The sequence below is a fragment of the Gekko japonicus genome, unplaced genomic scaffold, assembly GCF_001447785.1.
Source record: "Gekko japonicus isolate JY-2015 unplaced genomic scaffold, Gekko_japonicus_V1.1 scaffold944, whole genome shotgun sequence".
Lineage (NCBI taxonomy): Eukaryota > Metazoa > Chordata > Lepidosauria > Squamata > Gekkonidae > Gekko > Gekko japonicus.
This window is the reverse complement of record NW_015165857.1, coordinates 122,221-140,811: the sequence shown is the minus strand read 5'-3', so window position 1 is coordinate 140,811 and position 18,591 is coordinate 122,221. Positions and strand designations below refer to the sequence as shown.

Here is an 18,591-nt window from a genome sequence, read left to right as displayed (position 1 = left end):
CGTGGCGACCCAGGAGCTCTTCTCCGACGTGCGCGTGCCACCAGCACGTCCAGGAAGTGACATGTGACATTGAGCACGTTGAGGGCGTGGCCCCCATCGTCGTAGGGAAAACCATAGAGTTTTCCCTCTGATGATCGGGGCCACGCCCCCAACGTGCTCAACGTGGTTGCGTCACCTCCGGTGATGCAGCCACGCTGTGCTTTGGGGGCGAGGTCCCCCCCGGGGCCCGATTCCGCGGCGGTGGAAATCGGGCCTCCAAAGCGGGGGTTTACCCGCCACCTGCCCCCACTTGGCAGCCCTACTTGCCAGTTGTAAAAGACAGCGAGACCCCTAGGAAAACATATACTTCTGAAGAAGAAGAAGAGATTGGATTTATACCCCACCCTTCACTCGGAATCTCAGAGCAGTTTACAAACTTCTTTCCCTTCCCCGCCTCAAAAAACAGGATCACGAAACCGCGGGGGAATTCGGGCGAAGCCGCGGGTCAAAACGCAGCCACACAGCTTCGAGTGGGAAATTGACCAATACAATCGGGGCAAAGGGAGGCGCGACCGCGGAGCAGCTCTTGTGTGAAATCAGTCCCACTGTAGTCTCATCACACAGCTATTGGCCGAATCTGCATTTAATTTTTAAAGCAGTCTTGATTCCGTCTTTCTTTATATTGGTGTGATGCTTTTTTCAAAGTGGTACGGAAAAATCTGCTATTTTTTTCTGCTTGCTGGCCGGGAACGTTGTTCTCCTCCCTCTTCTCTAGCACGCCCTGCGTTTGCCAGCACCCATTAGCTTTACACAAGGCAATAAATTACTTAAGGCAACATTCAAAGAGAAGGATTTTCTCAGCTTCCAGTTTTGCCCAGCTTTTGGTTTAAACAAGAAAGCAAAAATAGCAAAAATAGCCAAAAAACTGTAAAGACTGGGTGTTTAGTTTGCAGAATGTATGTATATGTATGTAAGAAGGGATCTTTCTCTAACTTTTCAGGCAATATAAAAATTACAAAACAAGATAAAATCATTCACTCTTAGCTTGTCAAGCAAGGGAAAAGTTTCTTACATTCCTCTATGTGCTGTCAGAGCAGACAAGCCCCCGATTAGCACTTTTTTTGGGGGGGGGGCTTAGAGTGCTTTTAAGCACATCCATTTGAGCCGGAGAGAAGCCACAATCATGATGGAGCCGAAACCATAGGGCAATAAAATAATGCAGACAGCAGAAATTATAACAGTGCAGTAGGAGAGCGAAACCTAAAGAGATGTGGACATCTTTTTTTGGAGACAAAGAGAGAGTGTAGCCAAAGCAGTGGAAAATACCAGTGCAGATTCCACCATAAACTATCTTCAGCTGCATCCACACATCAATGAACATTGCACAGTTGTTGTGGTATAGCAACCCTTCACAACTGTATTGTCCATGGAAAAATCCAATTACTAGTAATTGATAACAATGATAACACAATATCCAACAATTTGGAGATGCAATCTTGGCAAAATTTACAGCTACTAATATATGAAGAGCCTTTGCATTTGCCTTGATTAGAATTGAATTTTACATCATTTCACACAGTCCTTGACCCAGATGGTGATGTTTTTTTTAACTCCTTCATAAAGCAAAGGCAAAGCAAGAAGCCACCCAGAGTATCCACAGAAGTGGGCTCTGCTCTACAGAAACCTACTCTGGAACATAATTGTGCAAGTCTTTAAGATGCCATAAGCCTCCTGCTTATTTTGGGCTGCTACAGACTAAGGAACCCTTTGGTTAGTGATGTCCATCACTCCCACCACTCCCTATGTATTTAGATTCAGGAGGGTAACTGCGTTGGTCTGAAGTAGCAGAACAAAGTTGGAGTCCAGTGGCACCCTTAAGACCAACAAAGCTTTATTCAAGGTGTAAGCTTTTCATGTGCACACACACTTCTTCAGATACAGTGAAACAGAATTTCCTCAACCATCACATATAGAAAGAGAGAAGGTGGGAGGGGGCTAGTTGCCAGAAAGGGCCAATTACAGTCAAGACGGAGACAGAAACAAAATTGGAAATTACCAAGCCATACATCTAGGCAGAGGGTGAGCAGTAAATTATTATCATACAGCATAATGAAGATGTTTAACAGATTCAAGGATAGATTCAGGTGGGTAGCCTGTTGGTTTGAAGCAGCAGAACAAAGTTTGAGTCCAATGGCACCTTTAAGACCCACAATGTTTTATTTAAGGTGCAAGCTTTCATGTGTCTAAGGAAGTGTGCTTGCACAGCTTACACCTTAAATAAAACTTTGTGGGTCTTAAAGGTGCCGTTTAGATTCAAGGATAATAAGCTTAATATGTATGAACCATTTGTTTGGGTTCAATTCTAGGGGGAAAACAGTGAAAAAAATAAATATGTCATCAATTGGAGAGTGCTGTATCCTTAATTGTAGACCACTTAAGATAATTCAGACAACACCATCCTTTCCCTATTCGAACCAGCGCCTTCCCTCCGGGTATTTATCACGCCGCCATTTCTAACCCCGCCCCATCCCGCCTCTGGGCGGAGCTGTAGACTCTCCTTGAGACGAAAAAGGACACATCCGTGACTCCACCCCATCCGCTCTTCAGCGCATGTGCACTGTAGGTTTCATTTTTTCCCCCTCCAGCGAGAGTGTTTTGTCCTCGGCGGCATTCGTAGTACCTTACAGGTCGGAGGTGAATGTTGAGGTGGGGAGAATATGGCGGCCTCCGCCCGCTGTCATCGGGTTCCCTACCGGCTTCTGCTGTTGCCAAGAGCTGGTAGGTCCAGTGGGGCTTGCCCTCTTCCCTTGGGTCAGGCTGTGTGTGGGAAGCGGCTTATTGTAATTGTCTCTTCGGAGAATCGTTTCGGGCGTTTGGAAAGTGGGGGTGGGCGCCGTGTTCCCTCGAGCTGGAGCGCAAAGAGATTGAGGAAGGTCACTGTGCATGAAGTGGCTTCCAGCAGCATTTTTTCTTAAAGTTTCTAAATCAATCACGCCGAATCGTCGTATGGAGGTTAAGCTATCAGCGGGGGACCTGCCTCAAATCTCGGCTCTTTGGCCAAGGTGGCAAAAGGGGGAAGCTGCACTTGCCGTGTTTGCCATAGTCGGGCAAAACACGGCTTGCCAAGCAAGGAAAGTAGTGAAGTTGCGCGGCGCCTGCCCACCGCGATGCCGCCTCCCCGTAAAAGAATCTGGAGCTCTGCGGCTCTCCTTGGCCTTTGGCCGCCCGTGGCAAGCCCTGACTGTTTCCATCGAGGTGGCCTGGGAAGTTAAAAGGGCCCAGAAGTAACCCACTGGCATCGGGGCCTGGAGTTCTCTCGGAATTACGACTGGTCTCCGGACTATGCATATCACTTCCCCTGGAGCAAAAGACAGCTTCAGAGGGTGGGTTGTATGGTATCTCATCCCTGCTCAACTCCCTCCCCTCCTCAGAATTCACCCTTCCCAGACACTACCTCCAAATCTTCAGGAATCTCTCAAGTCAGAGTTGGCAAACATGCTCACACTCTATGGGGCAAGAATTGGCAACCTGGAGTGATACCCAGTCATTGTTGCCACTGAAGGGTCTGAGCCAGGTTACTCTTACAGGGTTGGCAGAGCTGCTGGAACTTCCTCTGCTTGTTCCTGGCTGCCCCACTGATTCCCCCCCCCCCAAAAAAAATGCTGAACTTTTTATTTTAGCAATATGATTCTGTTGCATATGAAAGAAAAGCACAAGAAATCTGATTCATCCATCATTCTTGGCTGTATATATTTCAGTTTGGCTCAAAAGTGTTCAGACTTAGAAATGCACAGGTGTCCACAAATTGTTCTTGGGCATGTAGACATCTTTTTGTTTTTCACAAGCCGGCTACAGTATCTTGGTCGTAGCAATTACAGGTGAAAAAGATGTTTCAGAGTCCTTAACTCTACAGTAAACCAAGTTGCTCTGTGAGAAGGACCTCTAGGATTGATTGTGCCAACTGCTCAAGTTGTCTCTAAATTCCAGAGATTGGCTTGGTCAATGTCACCAGCCATCTTGACATAAAACTCCCAAAGGCTCCTTATAAATTCATCTGGACCCATTGGCTGCTTGGGGTGGACTATGAGTTCTGTGCCCTTGGTGATGTTGTGAGTCTAAACTGTACCAGGAAAAGGTCAGAACTTGATTGATGGAGCGCTGAAGCCTTCCCTGAGTCAGATAGAAAACACTGTCTCTGGTGGGTCTGATGGATAAATGATGGACTACAACAGCTTTCTCCCCTATTGTTAAGGCAGGACTCCACAGATCCCAGGTACCAGGTCTCCACGGTGGCTACAAATTTCATTTCGCCTTTTTCAGCAGTTTTTTTATTATAAAATTTTATTACAATGACAACCTATCAAACTCGGGTCTCGTTTGCCATGTTTCCTGCTGCTCTTTTGCTGTATGCTTATTGTCTCATGTCATTCTGATGGGAGGGGGTGTACTGGTAAATGAGGAAGGCCATAGTGCATTCGAGGAGGCAGGTGGTTAATCACCAATTTGCTTCTGTGTATTCCCTTTTTGACAGCACCATGCCACAAGGAGTTAATGATTTTAGCTCATCGTATCTGTTTCTTCTGGTGCTGGAATGCTGTGAGAGGGGTTTCCTCTGGCATAGCAAACAAGTCCCAGCTGGGCTTTATGATATTGTTACAAATAAAAAAGACACAGGGAGGAAAGAAGAGAAGAAGCCCACTTGAGATGACCAGACAGACCAACTGCTGAGGGCTGCATATATGTGGGTATTCTTCTTGCTTTGTTACAGGATTGACCCACTGCTAAGGATTGTATGCGGGGGTATCCTTGTTGCTATTCTTAAATTAGTCTGTTTTGGGTAGTAAATAAAGAACTGCTTTCTCTCATAAGTCTGTCCTTGCCTGTTGAAATCCAAAAGGAACCATTTGCCAATATGGGCATTACAGGGTGTGTGTGTGAAGATTGCTTTGCTAGAAGGTGCCCTAGCTTGCAACGGCATTAAGCGGGGCCTCCCTTCCCTGGGAAGAATGTGTGCTTGACCTTGGAAGCAGATACTGTTAGATACTAAGCTTGCAAGTGATGTGGGAGGGCTAGCGGTACATACCCTGTTTGCCCGAAAATAAGACCTACCCCAAAAATAAGCCCTAGCAGGATTTATATGCATTTGTGGTATAAGCCCTAGTGTGTCTTCTTGAGAAAAAATAAATATAAGACAGTGTCTTATTTTCGAGGAAACACGGTAGTAGATTTTGGTGGGCTAAATGTGTGTGTGATTGGGCTAGTCATATGGGGGGGCTGTTTGAACTCTGTATAATATCAGAACTGGCACCAAGAGGGTCCGTTTTGACATAGATAGTCTTAGCTTGACACATTCCCATCTCTCAATAAACAAATCACTGCTAAGAGAGTGTTGTTACGAGTAAGTTTGTTCAAGGTTAGCCCCATGTTTATTTATGCACCACAATGTTTTTGTCATATTATTGCTTGAATAAAATGATGAGAAACTGTGAAAGTTTGGTGGTAGTGAGAAAATATTGTCATCTCTTATTATAAAAGAGTTTTGGTGTCCCTGCTGCACACGCTCCCGCAGCCTTTCGCTCTCACACCTGCCACTCTGAAGGATCCCCTGGCTGCATTGGCTAGCTCCCTTGCCTCCGTCCCGCTCACAGAGGCGCCGAGTTGGCTGGCGGTGTCTCTGGCTCACTGTGCTCTGAGCCAGCCGAGGGGACGGGTGTTCCAGTGGACAGAGGGTGAGCACGCCCACTGGGAGAGGTGGAGAAGAAGCGCAGGAGCCCACACATGTTCCAAAATGCCACGGTCATGGCGGGGGCAGGGTGGAATACTGCTGCAGCAAGAGGCCGCCCCTCCACCGCCAACCCTGTCGTCGTCGTCTGGCCCAGCTGAGGCAGCTCTGATGCCACTGCGCCCTGCTGCCACCACACCGAGAGGCCTCCCTGATGCAGGCCCGCTGCCGCACCAAGACCCTCCTCCTCTCCAACCCCGGCGGCGGGAGCTGGGATGCAGGTGCTGGGAGAGCACCTGTGCTCTACCCCCCGCTGTGCCCTGTGGACGAGGCTGCTGCCGCCCCTTCTTCTCCCGAGGGATGGGCTGGCAGGCGGTGGCCCAGCTAGAGCTCGTTGTATTTGTCTCTGCAACGGGACTTCTTTCTAGTCAAAATATAAAATCCTGAAGGCTGTAAAATGAGTCTGGCAGCCAGAGCCAAAGTAAACTTGTCAAGGCTCATGTTAAGTCTTGGCTGTTACTGCACCAAGAAACCCGATGGGTACAACTGGGACAAATCAATCCTTCATCCAGCCAATTGTTTGTGATGCATATCAGAACTATCTAGAACTGTGTCCCTGAATGATAGGTGTCTTATCACAGAGCATTCAGTAACAGCACTTTAAGATGTGATTTTCTGCTAGTGTGGCTATTGGGAGTCTTGCTGACTGGGAAAGGGACCCAAGTAAGAGACAGACCTTAATTGAGTGCCCCCTACCAGGCTAATCCTCCCCCGTTCTATACCTCCTCTTGCCTAAAATGGATTATTCATGCAGACTGCTGTTTCCCTCACCTCTGAAATTTACGCACGTCTGCACACACATTTGTCTGTACAATATGGTTAAACAAAAAAATTACTGTATGTTTGAACAAAGGTCCAAGATTAGCACTAACTGGTATAAAGCCAAAATCATTGTCTACAAATTAGTGAAGTCTGATATTGCATTTATTGATGACTGTTAGGCAAGTGAGTGCTCCAAAATGGAATATGAAAACTGTACCTAGCTCTTGGGACTCGCTAAGATAAGATTAGTGTATAATGAAAATGAATATAGCTTAGAAATGTTTGTTCAGTGTTGGCAACAATTGAAATCAGTCAGCATCCTTAATATACAGCAAGACGTACTAAGGTATATAGATTAATATGTATAGGTGCTCTTTTGGTCTTTTCTTTTTGCTTCGGGTAATTTTTGAAGTTTATAATTAAAAAAAAAAACCCTTTTAAAAAAAGTTCCCACTCAGATTGAATCCAGTGAGTTTGATCATTTATGACCCCGGTCACATGGAGCATTAGGCATGCTAGAGGGACGGAAGATAGGCGGATTTTCCGGGCGTGATCTCACTGCCACATCTGGGAAGTGTAGAGCTCCTGTGGCGCACCCGAGGCTTCCCGCCGAAGATGCGGGGTAAAAAACTAGTTTCCGGAAACCACGGGGGGCAAGGGTGGGCATCTGATTGCATTTCCGGTGGTAGTTCCGGCGCCCGCCCATGTCCCCTCACAAAAAGGTTTTTTCCCCCCAAGTCTCCACGGATGCGCACAAGCACCCAATGGAGCATGTGCACATTTCAGTTTTAAAAAAACCCACAACCACGTTTGCCGAGCTGCTCCGCTTCTTTGCCGCGTTGTGTGATCGGCACCTCCCCCCTAACCACGGGAGCTCGACGGGACCTCAACCTGACGCCTGATCACGCAGTCGCGCGTTAGTTTGCTCCAGGACAAACAGCCACGCCTCCCCCCCCCCGCATTTTCCTGCCTGTGTGGCCGAGGCCAATGAAGTGAATTCTAGGGCAGAGAGTATTTTTCCAAAGTTCCACAGGGCCTGCAAGACGGAGCTCTTCCGCCAAGTCTTCTGATGAATCTCTGGTTGTGGGTCACCTTGAGGGTGCTATTATGTAGTTCTTGAAATTTTTTCATTCCAAACAATCAGTTTGACTATATCCTTCAGCAACTGACTTTCCAAAATCTTGAGTCTACTTGTATGAATATGAGCAGGAAATCCATCAGTGGGGAAACTTTTCTCCCATAGCAATTTTGCAAGCCTTTTAGTTCTTTGTTGGATATTTCTAGGCACATCTGGCAAAGTGACCTGTAATTACGAGCACAGGAAAGGGTGCAATCGCCGTATCAAATGATACTGAAGAAAAAGAAGAGATTGGATTTATACCCCGCCCTTCACTTGGAGTCTCAGAGCGGTTTACAAACTCCTTTCCCTTCCCTTCCCCACAACAGACACCCTGTGAGGTGGGTGGGGCTGAGAGAGCTCTGACACAAACTGCTCTTTCAGGAACAGCTGTGCCAGAGCTTGTGACTGACCCAAGGTCACATCAGCAGGTGCAAGTGGAGGAGTGGGGAATCAAACCCGGTTGTCCCAGATTAGAGTCCGCACACTTAACCACTACACCAAACTGGAAGAAGTGCTTAGAGCCACATTAAAATAAAGGGGCTAGATAAAATTGATTGGATAAAATATGGATCAAAAAGCCCCCCCCCCCCCCAAAGGTAGTTTGATCTTTTAGGGAACTGCTACTCTGTTCAGAACAAGCAACCAGCCACTATAAAAGTTCTGAAGAAGACCTCACTGAAAGCTTCTAGTCTGCATGGAACTTCAGTTTGCAGCTCTTAACCTCACCTAATCTGTAAATCCACATCCTCATCTGACTCAGATAAAAGGAGAAGGAAAGTTGAAGGTCATCCCCATACTTCCCCCAAATCCCGTGATGACCTTAACCAGCGGCTTCACGTAGAATGTTAAAAATCAAAGACCACAGCATTCTAGAAACCCAACAGTGGCTGCAATCACACACTAAATAATCCACTTTCAATCCACTTTCAATGCACTTTCCAGATGGATTTTATGTGTAAACTAGCAAGATCCAGTTGGAAAGTGCATTGAAAGGCTATTTGGTCTTGCCCCACAATGAAGCCTTCCATGCCCTGTCCTTTATTGCTCCTACATCATTTTATGGCTTAGGGCTTTTTCGGTGGCGGCTCCTACCTGGTGGAACGAGCTCCCGGAGGAGATCCGGGCCCTGCGGGACCTTGCACAGTTCCACAGGGCCTGCAAGACGGAGCTCTTCCGCCAAGCTTTTGAGTAGGAGCCACTGCCACCACTATTCCATCATCGCTACCCCCCATTATCGCACCTCGACCACCAATTGTGCGGATATTAAATGGGGTGCGAGAGGTCCCTGGATGAAGATGGGATGGTTGTGCTGCTTGGAGGTACGCTGTTGGCCTGGAATTAATAACTTTCACCAGACCCCCATCTTGTAACTACTGATTCTGTGACATCTAGAGCACCGACACTTTAGTGTTTTGTATTGTATTGTATTTACCCGAAGATGCAGGGTAAAAAACTAGTACCTCGGAGGTACTAGTTTCCGGAAACTGCGGGGCAAGGGCGGGCGTCTGATTGAGTTTCCGGTGGTAGTTCCAGCCCCCGCCTATGTCCCCTCGCAAAAAGGGGTTTTTTTCCCAAGTCTCCACGGATGCGCACAAGCACCCAACGGAGCATGCGCACATTTCAGTTTTTTTTTTTTAAAAAAACCCTGTTTGCCGCTCCGCTTCTTTGCCACGTCGTGTGATTGGCACTTCCCCCCCTAACCACGGGAGCTCGACGGGACCTCAACCCGATGCCTGATCGTGCAGTCGTGCACTAGTTTGCTCCGGGGCAAACAGCCATGCCTCCCCCCGCATTTTCCTGCCCGTGTGGCCGAGGCCTATATCTGTATTGTTGCTAGGTTTTATTTCTTGTGAGATAGGTTTCTGATTTTTGTAAGCCGCCTTGAACTTCAATTGGATTGAAAGTTGGAGTGTAAATTGGAAATTGGCCCTGACCTGTATAGCCCAGGCTAGCCCAATCTCATCAGACCTTGGAGGCTAAGCAGGGTCGGCCCTGGCTAGTATTTGGAGGGGAGACCGCCAGGAAATATCAGGGTTGTGATGTGGAGGCAGGCGATGGCAAACCACCTCTGAAGGTCTCTTGCTTTGAAAACCCTACGGGGTTGCCATCAGTCAGCTGTGATTTGATGGCAAAAAATTAAGTAGGTTTACGGGCTATGTAAGTTTAATTCATTTTAATCTATCCATTGTGTAATTACGGGTTTCTGTTTGCCATGGGGTAACTTGCAGTTTTTGTCCAAATGGAAATTAAATGGTTAGTGCCAGCCTACCCATCTAAACATGGTTGTAGTTATAGTGCGTGGCCTGGGGTGTCTCCTCCTGTGTGTGTGAGCATAGATACACAGATTCTTGTGTGGTGGAGGGGTTTCTAACTCCTGTTGTGCATTACATCATGGTGTCATCCATTACGACAGCCGCAGCCTTCATAAGGATTCCTTGGCTGCATGTAATATTTGGCCACCAGGCCCTTGGGACAGCTGTGGGGAACTATCCTTGTCAACATTTGCCACTTCAGCTGTTGAGTGGCTAATCTGAGTGATATTAAAGACCACGTGTTTTCTTTTTCTTAGCTAAAGGTACCTCATAAGATTTTGGGGGGATAAAATGGGATTGGTCCCCTGAGTCGGATAATCATGTGGCAGCAACCCTCTCACGGGTGTCCTGTTTTCTTATGTTTTAGGCAATGGCATTTCTGCATCGACATCTCCTCTTCTACAGCAGCAGCGTGAAGTTCATTACTCCGTGATTCCTCATGGGAAGAGTGGGCGTTCGTCTGTCAGTGGCATTGTGGCCACTGTCTTTGGGGCCACAGGATTCCTGGGTCGATATGTTGTTGGTCGCCTGGGTAATGTTTGGGGGCTTGGCGGGAACAAGTAAACCTCTTTTGAGATTTAGAGTAACTTAAAGCAGGTTCCCAAAACCTTGTTAGTCCAGAGCTGTTGCTTGACCTTGGAAGCCATGGTTTATAGTTACTGGCTTGCCCCAACAGGGTTTGGAAGAGGATAAACTGATGAATTGGTGCCTTTACTGGGCCTTGGTTGGCCAAGATGGGGAGGTATATGTGGGTTTGTAGGAGCCCAGCCCATTGTTGTGCTTCAGGGGCAGCAAAAAACAAAAGAATGCATGTCATGCTTATTGTGGAACTTGTGAATGCTCACTTAACCCCCCCCCCCTGTAAAAATGCCTCAACTTATGTTGGTTACATTAGATATCCGTGGTCAGGTATTACTGTTTAGGTATCTGATGACAGCTTGAGTCCCAGGAATTCAGTACTCTTCTTCTCAGTCTTATATTGCAGTTCTACTTTTAAAAAAACAACCCTTCCTGAACATTTTAGGACGGACTGGCTCCCAGGTCGTCATTCCTTATCGCTGTGAACAATATGACACCATGTACTTACGGCCCATGGGTGATCTTGGACAGCTTCTGTTCATGGTAAGTCCTTCTGGCTTTTGGTGGTGGAAAGTGCTGTCAGCTCACAGCCAACTTATCACGACCCTGTTATAGCCCATTCTTGGTTTCTGGGAGAGGAGAGCAGGCAGCAATGGATGAAGTTTTTAGAAGAGGGCAGAGTCCAAGAAAAGAGAAACTTCAATCCCCCCCTCTAGAGCAGCGAATCATCCTAGGTTGGACTTTGTGACCGGCATGATCCTTTTTGCCATGGTTGTTCCTGAGCAGCTACATGGGAGTAGAGTTCTCACTGGCTTCTAGTCAGCCCTCAGCCTAACACTCTGACAGTGGGATCCTATGCAGAGTTACTCCAGCATTGAAATAATGGACTTAGACTGACGTAACTCTGTGTAGGGTTTCACTGTAAGGAATGAGGATGGGTAGAGCAGATATATGTGGAAAGGAGTCGTAGGTAGGGTAGATGTACTTGGCAGCCTCTCCAGGAGCAGAGTCTTGTGTCTTCAGCCACTGATGCTTACATTCTTTTGGCTTTCCTCTCCAACCCCATACTGGGAGGAAAAGGAAATGAGACTCCCTAGGCTTGTTTGGCCCAGGAAAGGGACATCTGCCCCTCACTTTCTCCTTAGCTGTGGTGCCTTCAGTGCCTGCCCTGCCACGCACCAAGAAACAGTTATGGGCAAGAGGCATGAGATTTCTGAGTGAATCCATCCAAGAATTAGTAGCTCATGCATAGAAGGATTGGACTCTGTCCTTACTCCAGCTGCATCATTCTGAAATCGGGAGACTGTTTTCCTCTTGTAATGGGATAGGACCTTCCTTCTGATGCCGTGAGGCATAAGGAGGTGATGGAGGAAGAGGAGGTTGGATTTATACCCCACCCTTGACTCGGAGTCTCAGAGTGGCTTACAAACTCTTTTCCCTTCCCCTCCCCACAAGAGACACCCTGTGAGGTAGGTGGGGCTGAGAGAGCTCTTTCCAGGACTGCCATTTCAAGGACAGCTCTGACAGAACTATGGCTTGCCCAAGGTCATCCAGCAGCTGCAAGTGGAGGCATGGGGAATCAAACCCAGTTCTCCCAGATTAGAGTCTGCACGCTTAACCACTACATCAAACTGGCTTTCACCACAGATAGGGCCCTGGTATGTTCCCACTCCTCTTCTTCTCCCTGGTCCTGGAGGGGAAACTGTCCCATCCTGAGTTCATGGAAGAAATTAAGAAAACTGGTGAGAGATGTTTCTGCTACAGTGGCCAAGGGTCAGAGGGACCAATTCAGGAAGTAATCCAACATTTCCCCAGCATTGTTTAATGTTATTCTTAAAAATGAAGGGAATAGCCAGTTACAATAACATGACCAATAGGCACTCTGAAGTTTTCCTCCATTGGTGCTTCTTTTGTTATACCCCAGAGATGTTATAACCCAGAGATGAGGGTGTGAGTGGGATGAAGTTACTTTCTGCAAAATATGAGCAAGTGAATTGGCTTCAGCCTACTCTGTCATGTCTAGAACATGCCGAATTAGTGAAGATGGTGGAGTTCTTAACTGATTTTCCTGAGGACCGCCTGCTGTTTTCTGCCAGGCCTTGGGGGTTGTAGTCTGCAGAAATTTGTGGCTCAACCACTAGGATGTGGACCAGAAATCCCTACTCTTCTTTTTGAGGAGGGAAATATTTGGTGAGTCCCTCGTTGCAGTGCTGGTGGAGCCAAAGGCAAAAGAAGGCTCAGTTGTGTTCTGTTTGGATAACATGCATCAAAAATGGTCTTCCTAGAAGACCTGATGTCAGCTAGGCGAGTATAGAAGGGATGGGACTTTGTCATTTAGAAAGAGCAGAATTCTTTTCTCTAAGGGTGGAGTTATCCACCAAATAGATTTGTTGCTTTACCCAAAAAGTGAACTCTGTTTTTCAGAGAATGGTGAGATAGACCTTTCCAAATTTTGCTGTAGTTCTTTTCACCCAGAGGAGAAACAAAGGCCAAAGGCCTTGGCCAGGAGGGTGGGGTAAAAATCTAATAAATAAATAAATAAATAAATAAATCTACATGTGTATTTTCTCCAAGCCGACTAATTTTGTCACATGGAGAGATGACAGCTCATGGTGTGGTTTTGTAGGAAGGTTAGTGGCCAGGCTTGGATTCTCAGAAGAATACTTGAGGAGCCTTGATTTCCATGCAGCCAAACTTTTAGTAAAGCAAAGATTATTGAGACCAGAGTCCTCAAACCAATGTTGGATTAGTAGACATCTTGGGAAACATCTTCCTTTACAGGCAGTTACTTCCTCCTGCCCTGATTCTTCTAGCATACTTAACTGGACTAGATGACCCTGGAGATCCCTTCCAACTCTGATTCTATTATTATATCTCATTTCCCAGGAGGGTCAGATTAGGATAAGTTAGTACAACTACTGACAGGGATAAACTCATTAGTTTCCAAATGGCCAGGTTTGTTTTGCTGCTGTCCTAAAGCTGATGACGGGGCACACTAGTATAAGCGTGGCTGAGTATGGATCATTAGCCATTTGGATTGTAAGGTATTTTTATTCTGGGATATTTTAAATAATCATGATGTATTTTCATTTTTCCTATGAAAATGTGTGGAAATTTCTTGTTTTTACTTTGATGGAATTGTTGCTATGGCTTATTTGCTGACACAATAAAGACAGTTGGCTTGAAGTAACAAATGGTTTTGTATAAACTTTGTGTGTGTGTTTTGCATAGTTTAATTTCTCTTGCGGTTTGTGCTGTGGTTACCAGGAATGGGACGCGCGTGACAAAGATTCTATCCGAAGAGCCCTTGAACACAGCAATGTCGTCATCAATCTTGTTGGAAAAGAATGGGAAACCAGGTATCGTTCTTCTTTCTCTTACATATGCTGAGATAGCTCTCACATTTAGTGAGAAGAAACTGAAATCCCACGAAAAGGGGTTTTTCAGTAGTGGGGTTAAGCCTTTAGTACATCATTATGGTCAAAGCAATGGTATTCCCAGTAGTAATGTATGGCTGCGAGCGTTGGACCATAAGAAAGGCTGAGCACCAAAGAATCAATTCTTTTGAATGATGGTGCTGGAGAAGACTCTTGAGAGTCCCTTGGACTGTCAGAAGATCAAATCAGTCAATCCTAAAAGAAATCAACCCTGACTGTTCCCTGGAAGGCCAGATAATGAAACTGAAGCTCAAATACTTTGGCCACCAAATGAGAAGGGAGCACTCACTGGAGAAGACCCTGATGCTGGGAAAGATTGAAGGTCAAAGAAGAGGGGGACAGAAAAAGATGAGATGGTTAGACAGTGTTATCAACGCAACGAACATGAAATTTAGCAAACTCCGGCACATGACGGAAGACAGGAGGGCCTGGTGTGATGTGGTCCATGGGGGTGTGAAGAGTCATACTCGACTGTGCGACTGAACAACAACAACATTTCAAGGAAAACTTTGCATATTTTTGTGACATTTCCCCCGTCTGTTCCTTTCTTAATCCATTATCTCTTCCTCCCTAGTATGAGACTGAGAAATACCAGGGTCAAGTAGCTTTGGGCTGAAAAGAGCAGTTTGAGGCTTTTACAGTTTCCGTGCTGGAGTGAATTTGCAAGTGGAGTGCTCAGCTGTAGTTTCCACGTTATTGTCAAGGGCAGCCCTATGTAGAGCATGTTACAGTAATATAAACTCAAGGCTACTGAAGCATGGATCACCTTGACCAGATCAGATGTCTGAAAACAGGGAGCCGGCTTCCCAACTAGACATAGTAGGAAAAATGCATTTTTTTGCTATCGTGGAACCTGTTCCTGCAACAGGAGGCCATGATCCAGCAAGACCCCCAAGCTTTTAGCAGAGTATTTCAGCAAATGCTGCACACTGTTGATGGTAGGAAGCACAGTCCTATTAAAGCAGTGGCCCTTCCAGCCAGCATCACTTGGTTTCCACTTGTTCTCCCTCAGCTGCTTGACCACTGCATTCAGACACTTGGCCAGAACAGAGACAGCTGCAGTCGATGGCTTATTTAGAGTGATAGATAGCAGGATATCTTCAGCAGATAGGTAACAGCCTACTTCAGAATTGTGGACAGTCTCATTACATAGATATTAAGGAACAGGGGAAATGTCTGTAATGTTCTTCAAGGTGTATAGAGCAGCAGCCTTTCTGTTTTGCATGTGTAAGTTGCTCTTCCCTTGCATGTGTGTGACCGCACACCACCCTTTCTTTGCCTTTGTCACATGTTCCCTCATGCATGCAGCACCATCACCACTGCCTCTTACGGACGTCTATACTCCTTCCTAGTTTTGTCTAATACTTGGAGATGTGCACTGCTGTATCAACACCCCCCCCCCACTGGCCATACACACAAGAACGCTTTCTCTCCTGCTCAGTTTCCATTGCTTAGCCATTATCATCAGTTTGGTGTAGTGGTTACGAGCGTGGACTGTAATCTGGGAGAACCGGTTTTGATTCTGCACTCCTCCACATGCAGCTGCTGGGGGACCTTTGGCAAGCCACAGTTCTCTCAGATTTGTTCCCTCAAGAGCAGTTCTCGAAAAAGCTCTCTCAGGCCCACCTACCTCACAGGTTGTCTGTGGTGGGGAGAGGAAGGGGAGGAGATTGTAAGCTGCTTTGAGAATTCGAATGAAGGGCTGGGTATAAACCCAATGTCTTCTTCTTCCCGGGGAAGTTTCATTCTGCCAGATGGGTGCTGCATAACTCATCCTTGTTTTGATTCCCACTAATTAAAGTGGGTACTTTGACACCCCTAGGAATCTACAAGTTTTCACTGAGCTGCCCACTCCCACTCCAGACATCTTCATGGGCCCTGCTTCAGGTCTCGCCCTCTGCCTGAGGCTAGATGGGTGGCAACCCGAGAAAGAGCCTTCTTGGTCACGATGACACTGAAATGTATGAACCCCTTCTCAGGGAGATTTGTCCCTGTCCTTCTATTGTCTTTGCCCAGCGGATGAAGACTTTTTTGTTTTGTTTGGCATTGGATTGTCACCCTTATCTAAGCTCTCCAAAGGAGAAGCGTGAGAGTTGGTTCAGTGGTAGAATGCATGCTTTGGCAACGCTTCCCTGGCACCTCCAGTCAAAAAAAATCTCAGTGGGTGTTGGGAAAGACTTTTCTCCAGAGAGCTGCAGCTTCCCAGAGTAGGAAGTACTACTGACTTGGATCCATCAGTGGTCTGATGGGATTGATCACAGCTTTATATGTTCACCTTGATCACAGACAGGGCTCCTCACTCAGCATAAAAAAGTTGGAACAGCTATAAGCCTTCATCCAGTGATTTAAAGTGCACATGTAATCATTTTTCCACCTTCTTTCAGAAACTTCAAGTTTGAAGATGTCTTCGTTAACATCCCCAGGGATATTGCCAGGCTTTCCAGAGAAGCAGGCATAGAAAAATTCATTCACGTCTCTCACCTGAATGCAGACTTGAGGAGCCCTTCTAAATACCTCCGGAATAAAGTAGGTCACTGAATTTTGTTTTCAGATGCTGCTGCTTTGCAGTTACTTCAGGGATATTAGGGGCAGAATCAAAATCTCTTCCCCTTTTGCTTTCTTTGCCCCTGCTTGAGCACAAAATATGCATATTTCAAGGAGATATTTCAGGATCACAGAGCTATTGAACCCAACGTTCTCCTTTTCTAAGGGTCCCTTGGCATGTTGGCGTGAGATGGAACCATGTCCCTCGTTTAAGGTTTTTTGGGGGGGCATTTGTGTGTGAACACACATGGTAATCGTGCCCCAGTAGCAGTGTCCAGTTAAAGCTTCTCAGTAAGAAAGAGAAAACACAAAGCTGTGTATAGACGCTAAAGTAAACAATGACTCATGAATTGTGTCCAAATAGTGTAATATATGACAATAAAATTGCAATACGAATCAATGTAAGGCACAAAGTACTATGTAACAATAAAGTCCAAAACAAAGGTCCAAAACAATAGATTGATGAAATTTCCAGATAAAGTATTCATTTCGTGAACCTTCTTTTGAATAGGACCGATGTATAACTTCAAACTGCAAGAATCATTTTTAACGTTTGTAGTGAGGCTGTATACAGTTAAGAAATCAACAATCTTCAGAAAATCAACAGACTTTGAGGCTACATTCTTACTTGTCTTTGAAATGTGGTGAACTTGATGGCTTGACCTTAGTACTTTGGTATGCTCTGCAGACTTTCATAAGAATTATTTTTTCTGAAGATTGCTGATTTGGACACGACTCATGAGTAACTGTTTACTGTAGCGTCTACACACAGGTTTGTGTTCTCTCTTATTGTTTATCTGTGACTGTGGTTCTCTGTTTTTTTTCAGTTAAAGCTTCTCTAAAGCATGTTTTTAAGTGCACGTGCCCTCTCGCAGGCACAGGCTAAGAAATGGGGGGGAGTGAGTCTCTTTTCTGTGTAGTGTAATGATGAAAAACAACACTAACCAAAATTTTGAGAGTAGTTTTAAAGCAGTACATGAAGTGATGTGGAGCAGGATGATGCTCCAGTAGTGGAAGATGGAATGGGACAAAGATGGTTATCCAGTCGAGGATTTGTTCTTAGCATGTTTTTCTTATCACTGGTTTTTGGCATATCATTGAGTAGTATTATGCTAGTTTCTTGTGAACTAGAGAGGCACCACTGTCCAGTTTTGGTAGCTTATACAGCTTTATTCTGAATTACTTGAATTTAAGAAATTCTTTACAAAGAAAGGGCACTGTAAGCCCCCCCATATCCTGAGGTTGGGAACACCTCTCTCTCCCCCTCCTGGCGTCCTTGCTCTCTGCCTCCCCATTGGTCTGTTTTCTGGATGTCTTTCCCTTGCATATTCATCAGAAGAAAATCCCCGGTTTCCGGTGGGTGGATCGGCGATGGCGGGTGCTCTCCTCAATGTCTGAGGAGGCGACTAGCACACCCTCGGCTTGGAGGGGTGCCATCTCAAGTGGCACCCCCACGGAACCCTGGTGAAGGGTTCCAGGCCAGGGGGCTTTTGAGGGTTAGCCTCTTCGATGGCTACGTGCTGGAGAATAGAGGCTTTCCTCCGCCCCGAAGGTCCAGCCGGCTGGGTGACCTTAGGGTACAAGCCAATCTAACCGGGACAAGTGCAGGAGATCGAGCAAAATAGAATATGAAGAGAGCGGGGTCAATTATGACCAACAATGAATGTGAGTTTGACATAAACAGATTGTTTTTATAAAACGGAGTATCCCCCCCCCGTGGGAAAAGCGGTGCGTAAGGAGGGACGCCTCCTAAGTACGTGAATGGACTAACGTAGGGAAGGGGGGAAGCAAACAGCGAATTCTTTTCTGAGAGACTTACTTGAGTACTGATAGTGGAGCGACGAGTCTTTCGGGTCCTGGCATAGCGATTTGGAAGTGTAAACAAAGTGAAATATGGCGGCTTCCCGAGGAAAGTTAAAACCGAAACCAGGCAGTCAGAGCCCAAGACCGGATGAGGGAGCAGACGTCATGAAGTTGCTAGCGGATATGCTGAAGCCAGTAATGGAGCAACTTGGTGGTATTAATCAGCAATTGGCCACACTGAACCAAAACTTCGCTCTGCAGCAGCGCCAGCTG

General features: G+C 46.3%; 1 protein-coding gene across 1 annotated transcript in view; it reads left to right on the top strand.

The window, feature by feature from the left end:
• Window positions 1–2,642: 2,642 nt before the first annotated feature.
• NDUFA9 (NADH:ubiquinone oxidoreductase subunit A9) overlaps window positions 2,643–18,591 on the top strand; it is a 32,086-nt gene continuing 16,137 nt past the window's right edge. Inside the window, exons 1-5 of the mRNA XM_015411183.1 lie at window positions 2,643–2,757; window positions 10,323–10,487; window positions 10,980–11,077; window positions 13,802–13,893; window positions 16,356–16,497. Coding sequence (XP_015266669.1) covers window positions 2,697–2,757; window positions 10,323–10,487; window positions 10,980–11,077; window positions 13,802–13,893; window positions 16,356–16,497 — 558 coding nt within the window. The 5' untranslated portion in view covers window positions 2,643–2,696. The remainder of the gene's footprint in view (window positions 2,758–10,322; window positions 10,488–10,979; window positions 11,078–13,801; window positions 13,894–16,355; window positions 16,498–18,591) is intronic.